Source organism: Neurospora tetrasperma, assembly GCF_000213175.1.
Source record: "Neurospora tetrasperma FGSC 2508 unplaced genomic scaffold NEUTE1scaffold_1, whole genome shotgun sequence".
In the NCBI taxonomy this organism is placed as follows: Eukaryota; Fungi; Ascomycota; class Sordariomycetes; order Sordariales; family Sordariaceae; genus Neurospora; species Neurospora tetrasperma.
Window position 1 is genome coordinate 986,003 of NW_009799099.1, and position 13,058 is coordinate 999,060.

The 13,058-nt window shown below is 52.4% G+C and overlaps 3 protein-coding genes across 3 annotated transcripts; 2 read left to right on the top strand and 1 right to left on the bottom strand.

The window, feature by feature from the left end:
* Nucleotides 1-1,960: 1,960 nt before the first annotated feature.
* NEUTE1DRAFT_56601 (uncharacterized protein) lies at nt 1,961-2,693 on the top strand (the record flags this gene model as incomplete). Its single annotated transcript, XM_009848937.1, has 1 exon — nt 1,961-2,693. One exon carries the CDS (start codon nt 1,961-1,963, stop codon nt 2,621-2,623), a length of 663 nt encoding a protein of 220 aa, XP_009847239.1.
* Nucleotides 2,694-3,777: 1,084 nt separating this feature from the next.
* Nucleotides 3,778-5,690, bottom strand: NEUTE1DRAFT_119534 (uncharacterized protein; the record flags this gene model as incomplete). The annotated part of the gene is made up of 5 exons (XM_009849332.1): nt 3,778-4,628; nt 4,699-4,777; nt 4,824-4,935; nt 5,010-5,307; nt 5,446-5,690. 5 exons carry the CDS (start codon nt 5,688-5,690, stop codon nt 3,998-4,000), a joined length of 1,365 nt encoding a protein of 454 aa, XP_009847634.1.
* Nucleotides 5,691-9,687: 3,997 nt separating this feature from the next.
* Nucleotides 9,688-12,768, top strand: NEUTE1DRAFT_134380 (uncharacterized protein; the record flags this gene model as incomplete). Its single annotated transcript, XM_009849333.1, has 4 exons — nt 9,688-10,779; nt 10,861-11,558; nt 11,679-12,322; nt 12,410-12,768. The coding sequence occupies 4 exons, from the start codon at nt 9,688-9,690 to the stop codon at nt 12,766-12,768; spliced, it is 2,793 nt and encodes a 930-aa protein (XP_009847635.1).
* Nucleotides 12,769-13,058: the final 290 nt, after the last annotated feature.

Consider the following 13,058-nt stretch of genomic DNA (forward strand, 5'->3'; position numbering starts at 1 on the left):
GTGTCGGCCGGGTGCGGGAGGTGATACGAGTCTGGTGATACGGAGTCGTGCCTGGATGTCGAAGGAACCGGGAGATAGTGCTTGATTGGGCCGGCCACCGTGTCACATAATAATACCAACCCAATCAAAATTATTTCCCTTTTTTGGCCGCGACCTGATACTCTACTGAGACGGGCTGACTTGTCCAAACACATGATTGCAGTCGGTCGCAGTCGGGTCGACGGTATCAACAACACTTCTATCAATTTCCATCACCAGGTCATGAAACTGACCCCATTCAAGCCCCTCCCATTCAATTCACAACTTGGCAATAGGGCCTCGCCCTACTCACAAAAGAAGATTTCTGTCGGACCAAGTTCCGGGTGTAGGTCGTCTTGCTCTCAGCCCACTTATCGATCACAAGAAGAGCACCTGATGCCGTGGGGTGTTGGATGTGCCTGGCATTTCGACCCTGAAATTGAGACAGAATCAGGTGGGGAATGCTAGTCTCTACGTCACACGGCGTCCGACAACGAGCCTTTTCCAACTTCACATCAGTGTCGCTTGTGCACACTACCGGCGCCATGCCATGCCATTCCATGTATCCATCATCCCGGGACCTTTTAAGCTTCCGGCATCCAGAATTCTAGACTCGGACCCGACGATTCCAGCATCGGTTGCTCAAGGTATACAGATCGTTGGATTTGTGGTTGTTTCCAGCACCACAGCACAGCCTGGCGCAACTAAACGAATTCGAAGACCATTACGCTGCCTCACCCTGGACCATAACGACAACCCAGGAATCTGGGGAAGCAAATGCGGGGTTGCCAAAAGAACCGAGCTCGCTTGTGGTTTCCTCCAGTGTCTTTTTCTATTTTCTTTTTCACGGTGAGTCATGTGAGTGGCTCTTCAAAGGAAAATAAGGCGTATTTCTATTTTAGCTAACACACGTCGACGCGGATGTTGGTGATATTTTTGGAGTTTCTTTGCCAACTCGGGGTGACGAAAATGTGAAGAGCTTTGTTAGCTCACCTCAAAACCCCTGCATAATCGTCACGCGTTTCCAATTCGCCTCAGAGGTGTCCCGATACACTCCGACGAAAGCCAGATGGGCCGACCGGACAACATCGTGATCGTGTCTTGTGTACAGAAAGCATGATTATTGTTCCACACGCATCTCGCGGTTCATGCGGTACCCGTAGTCTCCGGTCACCGATGGACAGTCTGATCAGGTAACGACTAACGAGTAGTATCTGGGACATGTGGAAGGCTGCCGGGCCCAAGTGTGAAAAGAGGAATGTATCAATGGGCCGAATCTATCCGGGCAACCGGGCGGGGCCCGGTTGGTGCTCAAACAAGAACAACATGGGATGAACCGAAGAGACCCACTGTGTCCGGCCGTCAAGGTCCGCAGAAAATCGGGGATTGGAGCGGAGGAGTGGAGCAGATAGCCCGCAGCTCCCGACAGGTGGCCCAAGCGTTCGTTGTTTACTTCAGTTTCGAACGGCATACACGGACCGTGCACTCACCACGTGACCTTGATTAAGCGGTTTCCCGAGAAAAAGTTCATGTCCGATGTGGGATGGCAAGCACGCGGAGCTCGTTGAGAGACAGAGACGCTGAACGTGAACCAGGCCGATTGAGGTGGACGGGTGAACAATTGGACGACCAGATCCCCCGCATTCGCGATATCCGAGAATTAACAGGCGTCCAATTTGCAGTTTGCGACGGAAACGTGATCCCGAAAAATAACAGAGAGACCTCTCATAATCTTCTTGCTGAACTTTGTTAAGCCGTCGACTCTTCTTATTTTTTTTTTTCCGCAAATCGCCTGCAACCCGAAACCTCGTCCCCTCTTTCGACGATCCCACCCACCTCGGCTCTCCGACCAATCCCGTCGTCCCCGTCTGTACAACTTCTTCACTGAAGCCACAGCACGACGGTCAGAGTGTAAACAAAGCAACAGAGACAATCAACAAAAATGGAGGCTTCTCTTTCCCTGTTCCGGCCCGCGGCCACCTGTTGCCGCCGCGTCGCGCTCTCCTCCTCCTCCACCCAAAAGACCGCCGTCGCCGGCATTTCCGTCCGCTACCAGTCGACCGCGAACCGGACAAAACGCATGCTCAACATTCCTCCGCACGAGTCCTTCCTCAACGTGCCCGTCGAAGGCGACCGCATCATCTTCAACCCTCCCTCGTCCGAGGCCTCGGTCTACCACACGCCCTTCAAGTTCCTCCCGCGCTCCGACCCGCGCCGCCGCGCAAACATCTACAAGCTCTTCAAGCCCCCTCAAGCCCCCATCACCACGCCAGAGTCCTCCACCGATGCCGCCGCCGAGCAGCACGGAGACCTACCGCCCGTTCTCTACAACCCCACAAAGTCGTACAACGTCACGCCCGAGCAGGTCGAGGAGATCCGCGAGCTGCGCGCCAAGGACCCCAAGAAGTACAGTGTCACCTACCTTAGCAACAAGTATAACTGCACAAAGGTGTTTATCATGATGTGCACTCAGGCGCCTCGCGAGCACCAGGAGCAGCACAAGCTTGCGCGCGCCAGGACCGCCGAGAACTGGGGCCCCCGGAGAGCGGCTGCCAAGCTGGATGCCAGGAGGAGAAAGGAGATGTTGCATCGTGGCGAGATATAGATGCGGATGGACTGGGGTTGGGGAAAACGTTGAAGAAGACGAAGGGGGGGGAGGAAGAGGAAGAGGAAGAAGCTTTCCCAGGGCGGAGGAGGCTGCGGATGAGGGAGAAAGGAGAAATAGGGAGCGGCTGGGTCTTCTGGTCTGGTCCGGTCCGGCTTTCGGTTGCTTTGCTTCCCTGCGCGCGGCATTTATACTATTTCTTGGTAACCTGTTGTTCTGGTCTAGCTGTCGAGCGGGTTGGAGGGAAAAGCCTGTTCATCTTGCCGGTATGAGACAGCGCTAAAAGCGGCAGGGCAAACTTCCTAGCTCAGCTCAGCCCATCGTTATGCGCGACAGGGCGGGAGTGTGTGAGCTGGTTGTCGACATACGCGCACAAAGGGGCTGCGGTAGATATAACCACCAGCAACCAACAACCACCTCAGCCTCATCACCGACCGTCCGACCGGCCTGCCAATTTCTTCGATCTGCCCCCCATCCAAGCCCGCCAGCGATAACATGAGGAGAAGAAAGGAGAAGAAGAAGAATGAGACGGAAAGCCAGGAAGGAGATTGTTGCCATACCCACACTTTGTATTACTAGTCACAGCACAGCGCATAAAAAAGGGGAGACAGAGACGCAGTTTGGTCACGACTATTTGCACGCCTTTGTACGATCAGGAATGGGTAGGTAGGTAGGTAGGTAGGTAGAGGCTGGGTGGGGGGGAAGGGAAACGGAAAATGGGTCGGTTGGTTGGTCGGCAGCCGAAATGGGGGGTTGGGTTGGTTGGTGTGAAGTGTGTTTGTTGTGCCTCACACTTGAGCCGGCAACAACAGCAACAACGACAACACCTCTGTACATACGTTCATGTCATTCTCATGTCTCTTTGTTCAAATACCACTCGTGCGGCGTTCACTACAATCATGACTGTGCTTCTTGTGACCAGTTAACAACGACTACTCACGACCAGTTCCGAATTCGTTAGTTGCCTATCTCTTCTCGCAGGGAGAAGTGAAGAGAGAAGTGAAGAGAGAAGTGAGGAGAGCAGTAAAAGAGGAGCGAGGAAGACGAAGGGTCAAAGCAAGCTATTAACGATAACAGAAATTTGTATTTCCGCTCTGCCTCTGCAATTTTATACTAACGGTAAGGTTTAGTTGGGCTCCTTGTCTCTCCGCTCAGAAGCACACGGAATATTGTATTTTTGGGTAGCCAGAAGCCAGTAACGTTATCCAAAATCCATGGAACCCCGTAAGTTACAATCTCAATGTCCCTTTCTCTAATTACTCCCAAAAACCATCACACTCCTTTTAGTGAAAACCAAAACAAAACCTCAGCGAGCGGCGATTACGACTGCCATCCAAAGTATCATGACGCCTATGCCCTTATTACCCTCTCTTCTTATTTTTCCTCAAGCGCCTTACTCCTCGTTTCCTGTCTGGCGAATTCATAGTCCAGCTTTCCGGGAATCACCCTCCAACACCAGCCACACCAACTCCTCACTTTGGCCTGCATCTCCCGTCCAAGGATATCGCCTCGATCCCGCTCGTCAGGCCACTCGGGGACGCAAGCCCCGACCTTGACCATCCGGACCAGCTTCTTCTTGACCACACCACCAATTCCTTCGATTTCATGCCTGTCATAGCCAGGCTTCAGCATAGGACTAGGGGTCCTGCGCTCGAGGCTGGGCCCGGCCAAGGTAGAACCAAGACCACCCGTCTGCGATGATGAGGAAGCGTTGCTACCGTTCACACTTCCGTTACTACTGGTGGTGCTGGCAGTATCGGTGCCCCACAGAGCCATGGAGATGTTGGAATCATTCGAGACAGTGGTGGTAGAGGGAGACGGAGTGTACACATAGGAGCCGTCGGCTTCTTGAGCATCTTCGGCATCACAGTCGATCTCCTGTTCCCGCTTCCGGGCAGCACAGCAATCACTCCCGCGTCCGCAAATAACGCCACGATCGCCTTCGCCGATGCCTGTGCCGAGACCACCGAGGACATCGGTGTATTGGTTTCGCCATCTCCAGATGCTGATGATAGGTGACGTGTCAGAATGAACCGAATGTGAGCATAGTATGTAGGGGGACTTGGCAGGTCAACATACCTCTTGTAGTCGTAATCATCGTTGCGTATTGTTTTCCCACATGGCTGGCAAAGCCAGACTCCATCTGTGTCACATCTGCAGATGGCTCTTTGCACATCATCCGATTCAACGGAAAACCCACGGCCGAGAGGTGGCTTTGTGAGATTCCCTATGGGCGTCTTTGCGCATGTTACGCACAGCCGGCGGTGGCGGTCGCGGAGCACAATCGGTGCCGGAGGTTTGATGGCACAATTCTAACAACAATTTCGGACTGGTCAACTCTCTAGGTAGCTCAAAATCACACATGGTAGTAGTATCATGTACTTACCCGACAAACGACAGTACCGCAACGGCGACACCCTCCAACCAGATCGCGAGCGCATTGGCCGACCTTGCAAGGCTTATTGGATCGTCCCAGCTCTTGCATGTAAAACCAGTTGACGGTACGAGCGCGATATCGCAGCACCGCATCGGGATCGATAGGAAGGTGTTCATTGGAGCAATGTAAGGTAGAAACAAGGAGCATCTTGCGGTACTGCAGGAGGTTCCCCCTTATTTGCCGGCAGGTTCGCGACAGGTTATCGAGCGTGTTCAAGTCAATGGAGGCAGCCAGAGACATGACGATACTGGTTATGGGAAGACTCGTGTCAGTAATTCACCCCTCCCGTTCGCGTGAAGAGAAGGAGAGGGGAGAATCCGAAGACATGTCAACTAGAAAACGAAAGAAAACGGGGTAGAAGGTGGTGGTGGTGGTGGTCGCCTACGGATAGCACCCCAAAGCCAGTGTCATGGAGTTCTGGTTTGGATTCTCCCTGACAGCGGGCTCGTGAGCCTCCTCGCGATGTTTCTCAGTGTTCACGCTGCCCACGCCCTCCATTTTGGTCCGGCCGATGTCGGTGACGATGCCCGTTCCAGCACCATTCCTAGCCGGCAGGTTGAGGCCATGATGAGAAGGCTGAACCTGGCCAGGGTCGACATCTTCGTCTTCGAGATCTACAAAGACGGCCATTGTTTGATTGCCGGGGATGCGGTTGTTGACTCGGGAGATCACAGGATCGAGTGTCGTCGGTGTTTTGATGGTTTATTGTGGTAGCGGGGGTGAACCAGATGACCAAGAACGCCGGGTTCACTGTATCACAAAGACAAAACAAGATGGATAAAGGAAAAGCAATGATAAGACTGGGGATTATTAAAACATTGAAGAAGCCAAGTCGACCATCACAAATCACACAAAGAAGAGACAGAGGAAGGGATGCTGTTTTTTTTCGACGCCAGCTTGGACCGACGTCGTGATGGAGGATGACGATTCATGGAAGGAATGGAACAAGACCGCTTTCCTCGTGCTCCACAATCTTGTAAGCCGCTGTCCAATCAAGGCGAGTTCCAGGCTGCCAGTGGGAGTGCATTGACAGCACGATGGCTCCACACTGTTACCACTGAAACCTCTAACCAGGGCACTAAACCGGGCTTGAGCCGGGCGGTCTTGCAGGGGATAATGTTAGAGATCAGTTCATAGGTAACTTTCATCCACGCTTCTGGAAGGTGGGGCATCCAGAGCTTCTTTCTCGTGTCTCTGTTTAGCTGTGCCTTCCCGGGCATTCTTCACCGCGTTGAAGGCAATGACGGGAACATGTGACCTTTTGCATTTTCTTCCCCTTGCACCAACTTCAGTTCCATTCGGTTAGCAATGGGTGATCCTGGGCTCTCTATTCGCAAGAACATTACACCGCACACGGAATTTGAGAAGCAACTAATTAATTCTACCTCCTCCAGCTTTTCGTGGTTTGCTCGGTGTGCCTTTGCGATGGCATACTTCTTTTGTGAGAACTTCGCTCAAGCTCGATCATGACGCGCATTTCTTAACGCCTTTTCCTTTAAGCAATGGACACTTGAGCTCAACACGGTCGGCGCCGTAATATGCTCGAGTCGGCGAGCCAACATTTGAGTCCTGTACCAAGACATTCGGTGCCGCCAGCATAACACTGCCCCTTGATGTTCGGAACCGACTAGTGCTGAGGCTCAACGCCGATCCGTCAATCAATCCGGAGTCTCAGAAGCCGGAGGGAGAACAGCCTTGACTACGGCGTCGGCATGTCAAAGCTGCCTATCGTCTTGGCGATACCTATGTCGTCCAACATACAAGTGCCGACTCGGCACACTATCTGTGCCACTGTGGCCCCGTATCGCCGTATTTGATGTACGAACACAGCGCAAGGTCGAGAGCGAGCTAACGCCGGCACCCAAAGCGCCTCATGTTGGCGAGATGCTGTGCTGTGTTCGACCACGTATCTGGCCAGCGGCAAACCTTTCGGGGCCATGCGCGTGGCGCTGAGACTTAATTTGGGGATTGAAGGAGATTTTCGTCAGTACCACAGATTCGTCGAGCGACCCTTGGTCTTTAAGACAGCTTCGATTTCGTCCTTCCGTCCCGCGAGACCGGTCTCAAAAATAGAAACGAGCTCCCTGAGACCACAAACAGCCCCATCACGCCCGCTACGACATATCGTTTCCTTGTCACGAATCCAGTTCCGAACCACACCCACCCGCACATCTCCTTCCGATACCTTGACGCGTTGGATTGGTCGGGATGCATTTAATCTAGACAAGGCAGTCAGGCTTACCCGCCCAGGTGGCTGGACCGCCTCTCAATTCTAGACCCCTTACCCAAGCAACAATAGGGGCTGTTTGACACTGTCAATTTCCTCGCATCAGGATCCCTTGAATGAAGATTGAGGACTGACGGCTGCTTACGGGAACCCCCAATCTTTAACATGAAAATGCCATTGCCAGGAGTTGGTATGATTCTACGAGCGAACATGCCCAAAAGCTCTACCTATCACCAATGTTTATGCCCCTCCTTTGTTTGCCGCCCGTGGGGGTCTTCACGAGAAAGCGCTGCGTGGCCAAAGGCGTCAGTCAATCTTGCGCCTGCATCACTCTACATTCACGGTCAGCCGCAGGCGCGGCCTGATACGGCCAGCTCATCATGAAAAATCAGCGAAAAAGGTTTGGAACGATAACCTTCAATGTTGCTGGAGATAGAATGGCTGGCTAACGTCTGATGTCAGCAGAAACGGTATAACCTTATGGGGCGCCCCGGTTTCCCCCACCGTTACTTTCAACCCCAAAAGTGACACTGCCTGGTATGCATTGCACCTACATGGCGCTACGCTTTTCGTGGAGAAATAGTGAATATTGGCGCCAGCTGGATGGTCAATACCCAGATTCGCTCGACCGCAGCGAGCTGAAGACCCTTGCTGCGTGCCACGGTGTCATTCGAGCCTTCGCTATTGATTCTTATCAAAAAAAAAGGCCCCTCTTCAGACAACATCAGCCAGTCGAGACTTTACAGCTCACCTTATTCTTTACGGCTTCCGAAGGCTTGCTTCGTGGCGTGCGCCGCTTCTCTGTCGGAACTCTCATCTCACCAAGAGCCAATTTCTCTTCCCGATGATCTACATGGAGGCAAATCAGCCCTCGTGAAAGAGGATTTGAGGGCGTCTTGGGAGTCCAAGGCACCTCAAAGGTGTTCAATTGCCAAGCTCGTATTCATTGAGGGGCAATCAAGAACATTACAACAACCCCCATGGCCGTGGTTTCACGGTGGGAACGGGCCGTGCAACCGCAACCACGTTTGGAAGGAGAAACCCACGGCGGCTGGCTGGCCTCGAGTTACGGGGGTTCTGGGATCTAAACCTTAAATGGATGATCTACGCCGGCCAGTCCGAGGCTGGGGATAACGGCCTTTTACATCTTTCATAGAACGACATGTTAGGACTTCACCGCCCACTTTATCAGCTGTGATATGTCGTCTTGAAGGATTCATCGTTATGGTTGGCGGCAACATAGCATTGACTAATGTACCGTACAGAGCCCAGGCGCCCGCTACTGCTGTGCGAGTTACTCCGACTTCATTACATACAATTAGATGGCCAGCCGTCTTTAAGCCACATCCATCAATGCTTGGCCGAACAGGTTCTATAAGTTACACAACAGATGAGGTGTTGTTATGCAGGCCATGCTACACCCATACATGATACTCAGGCTAATCTACTATCGACTGCTTACCCCTGGACTCAACAACTTTCTTTCCGCTCATTGAACAATTGTTCACTTGCAGAATGCCGAACCGTCGAATCAGAATGCAGAGATGGCACAAGCCTAGGAGATCTCCAAGACATACGGGATGCGAAGCGTGGATCACATTACGTTCTATTTCCTGATACAGTTCATTGTGGCCTCGGTTGGCTCGGACGTCGAGTAGTACGGGTATACATTGAGGCCTAATAATCGGGCTTGTATGTTAGAGCGATGGTAGACGTCTCAGTAAGTCGTCTCGCTATCTTGTCACCGTTATCATGCCGTTCACCCGCCCGTTTTGGTATATGGACGAATGGTGTAAGAAGACACGGCTGAATACGTCGTAAAGGGTGACATTGCATACCATGAACTCTAGGTATCAGAAGTTTGGACATCCTGCGTGTCACTCTTTGCGACCTCAGCTGTATCCTAACGTGAGGTCTGCTTGTGTAGGACGCGGCCTGGCTAAACCGCTTATCACTCAGTGGCAGGGGGAAAACGCACAAATGTGGTGAAAGTGACGGTTGAGGAATACTGTGGCGGTCGAGATCGAGGAGTGCGGTGCCACGCATCACCAGCTCAGCTGCTTGGTAAAACAAAGGCGGCGGCATATGAAGTGACGGTGCAGATTGTCAGGGATTTATCCATCACATATTCCTATCAGTTACGAAGAGGAATATCTCTGGTCGTTCGTCGTGCGTCTTGGGATCTGCCACTTTCACGATTAAGCTTATTGCGAATGTTTACTAGCGACATACATATCCCCTTTTTCACCATTAAACACTGCAGTGTTTACCTCACACAGATCAGAGCAATCCTCTTCCCCCTTGACTGAGCATAGTTCGGTATCTGTGTTGGCCTTTCGGCAAGGTCGCCAGACTCCATCGTTTCCTTTCAGCTATTAAACGGATGAATCAGAGACGACAATGAAGGCCTTCCGATCATACTTCACGCCCTCCTCGACGGCGGCCGAGCGGGACGATGGACGGGCGACTCGTAAGAGTGGCGAAGACAACAAGTTCACTGAGCAGCAACGCGAGAAACTCTCTGGGCAGAAATCAACAGGGTTACCATCAAGTCCTGCAACATACGATGACAGTGCTGTTACGCCTCGTTCGATTACCCCGTCTCCAATGCCTGGAAATACACTCACAGTACCAGGTGCGGCTCACCAGGGCCCACGAAAACAAATTGGGCAGTTGACAGCTTCTGCTGCCGGTTCGACCTATTCATTCCGTCATTCTACTATTTTTCCGGTTGGAGATGCCCGAAACGGCGATCTCGATGCGGTGACCGAGATCAGAAGCGACATGATGGTCAACTCGCTTTTCGAGCAAATGTGCCGAAAACAGTACAGCACGGGCTTTGATCCATACGAAGGCGTCGTGTTGAAGAAGTCCCGGGGCAACTTCACCTGCTGCCCACCGCAAATGGCGGCTATACCCGATTCACTTTACGCCATGATCACACAGATGAATGTCCGATGTGCCATGACAATCAACACACACGTCGTTCGGACAATCCTGAACGGCATTGGCAGGAGGAGTGATATCAACTTTGTTCCGTTGCCCGACGGGTTGCGCGTTCAAATTCTGCGCACCATGTCGGATCTACCCAAGGGCCAACTCCATCAGTTTGCTGCCTTCATCGAGGACGCCAAAATCCTGGTAGTGTGGGCCGACGAGCCCGAGAAGATTCTCTCCTGGGCCGAAACCCTCGAGAAGAAGCTCATTGAGTCCATTTGGGGCACTAACAACGACGCAGATGATGATGATGCTGATGAGAAAGGAAATGTAACAACACAGGTTGAAGAAGTCGACGGAAATTCGTTGGAGCAGGCGAAGGAGCACCGCCCGGTGAGATTAGAAAGCGCTTGCATCGTGGCTCTAACCATGGCGCTGTGTGTTGCTTGTCTCGGTCTCGGATGGAGGGCGCTTGCGTACGAAGCGTCAGTGGACAAAAGCTATATCCGGTTCGCCTTGTTGGCGGTCTCGCCTGTTCAGTTCTTCGTGAGCTTGGTACGTAGTCGATACACACCTTTCCGCCCTTCTATCCATGCAGCCATCAAACGAGAAAGATGCTAACAGCTGCTATCACAGTTCTTCTTTCAAACCCTCGCTGGCAATTTGTTCCAGATCTTTGGCCCCATCAGCTCTGTTGAGAATAACAGCAAATACTACAGCGGGAAGCCACCCCAAAGGCTTGACCGTCACCAACACAATCTACCCCATGTCACCTTCCAGATGCCCGTATACAAAGAAGGCCTCGCGGCTGTCATCAAGCCCACGGTAGTCTCCGTCAAACAAGCCATCAGCACCTACGAGATGCAAGGCGGTACCGCGAACATCTTTGTCAATGATGACGGTATGCAGCTCGTCAGCGAGGAAGAAGCCCGAGCACGCCGTGACTTCTACGACGAACACAACATCGGCTGGGTGGCACGCCCACCACACAATCCCAAGCCGAATCTTGAGGCTGGCGAAACAGTGTTTCTCCGTCGTGGCAAGTTCAAGAAGGCTAGCAACATGAACTATGCCCTCCACACTAGCAACCGTGTTGAGGAAAAGCTGACCAAAATCAATCGCATCGGTAACTGGACAAACGATTACGAAACAGCCGCCTATCAACAGTGCTTGAACGAGGTTCTTCGCGAGGACGAAGGCCGAACTTGGGCTGAAGGCAACATTCGCGTTGGCGACTACATTCTGTTGATTGACTCGGATACTCGTGTCCCGTCTGACTGTTTGTTGGATGCTGTTAGCGAGATGGAGCAGAGCCCTGAAGTGGCTATCCTTCAGTTCGCCTCTGGGGTCATGAACGTTTCCGATTCATTCTTTGAGAAAGGGCAAGTCAAATTCTGGACCTTTCCCTCATTCCGTTACATCACGAATTAATGGCTGACCACCTTTCTCCGCAGTGTCACCTGGTTTACCAACCTGATCTACACAGCCATTACCTACGCTGTCGCCTGCGGTGATGCCTGCCCTTTTGTCGGCCACAACGCCATGCTCCGCTGGCAAGCCCTCCAAGACGCCGCCAGCTACGAGGAGGATGGCTACGAGAAATACTGGTCCGAGTCACACGTGTCCGAGGACTTCGATATGGCTTTGCGTCTCCAGTGCGCTGGCTACTCTCTTCGGTACGCCTCCTACACCGGCGAAGGCTTCAAGGAAGGCGTCAGCTTGACTGTTTACGACGAGCTCGCCCGCTGGGAGAAGTACGCTTACGGATGTAACGAGCTGTTGTTCCACCCTCTCCGTTTCTGGGTCGTCCGTGGTCCGTTCACTCCGCTGTTCCGCAAGTTCCTCGGCTCCGGTATCGCTCTGCCCAAGAAGTTGACTATCTGCGCGTACATCGGGACGTACTACGCCATTGGAGCGGCGTGGGGCTTGTCGCTGATCAACTACTTCCTCACCGGTTGGTACGAAGGGTTCTACGATAAGTACTACCTCGATTCATTTGCCATTTACTGCGCCATCATCGTGGTGTTCACCGCTCTTGGCAACTGTGCGCTTGCCATCCTTCGGTACCGCACGAATAAGCAGGGCCTCTTTACCGGCTGTAAGTTCTCTATTCCCTTCCCCCCCTTTTCATTTCTATCTCCTTGCCCTCCTTCATTTTAACACGGCGACTAACCGACACCAACAGTTATCGACAACCTGAAATGGATCCCCATGTTCACCATCTTCCTCGGCGGTCTCTCCATCCACATCTCGCAAGCCATCCTGTGTCACTTCTTCGAGATCGACATGGTATGGGGCGCCACCGCCAAAGAAGTCGAAGAAGTCCATTTCGGGCAGGAGATCGTTCGTATCCTGAAGCGGTTCAAGTTCACTTTCTTGTACTGTTTCCTGATGACGGGCCTGATTGTCGCCGGATGGTTCTTCTTCCCGCATCCGTGGAAGATCCAGAAGCTGTATAGTGTTTATCCGCTGGCGAGCATGGCGGTTACGCACTTTGCGCTGCCGGTGTTGTTGAATCCGGCGTTGATGCTGTTTACTTGGTAAATAATATTAAACTCTGTGGGTAGGCAAGGGAAGACATACATGGTTGTGTCGCCATCATACTTGACGGGTTTCAGTTGTTCACGGTTGGGTTTCGGGCACTTAGCTGGGATCAGACAGAGCCTGAGGTTGCGGAAAGCTCCTCCGGTTCATTCAGTATGTCAAGTGGTCAATGGAGGTCAATAATGTGATTCGAAGACAAAAGAAGGATACGGAAGTAGATGTAGTGGATAGATCTTGCGTGTTTTGTTTTTTTTTTTTTTNTTTTTTTGTTCTATTTCCGTTTGTCGGTT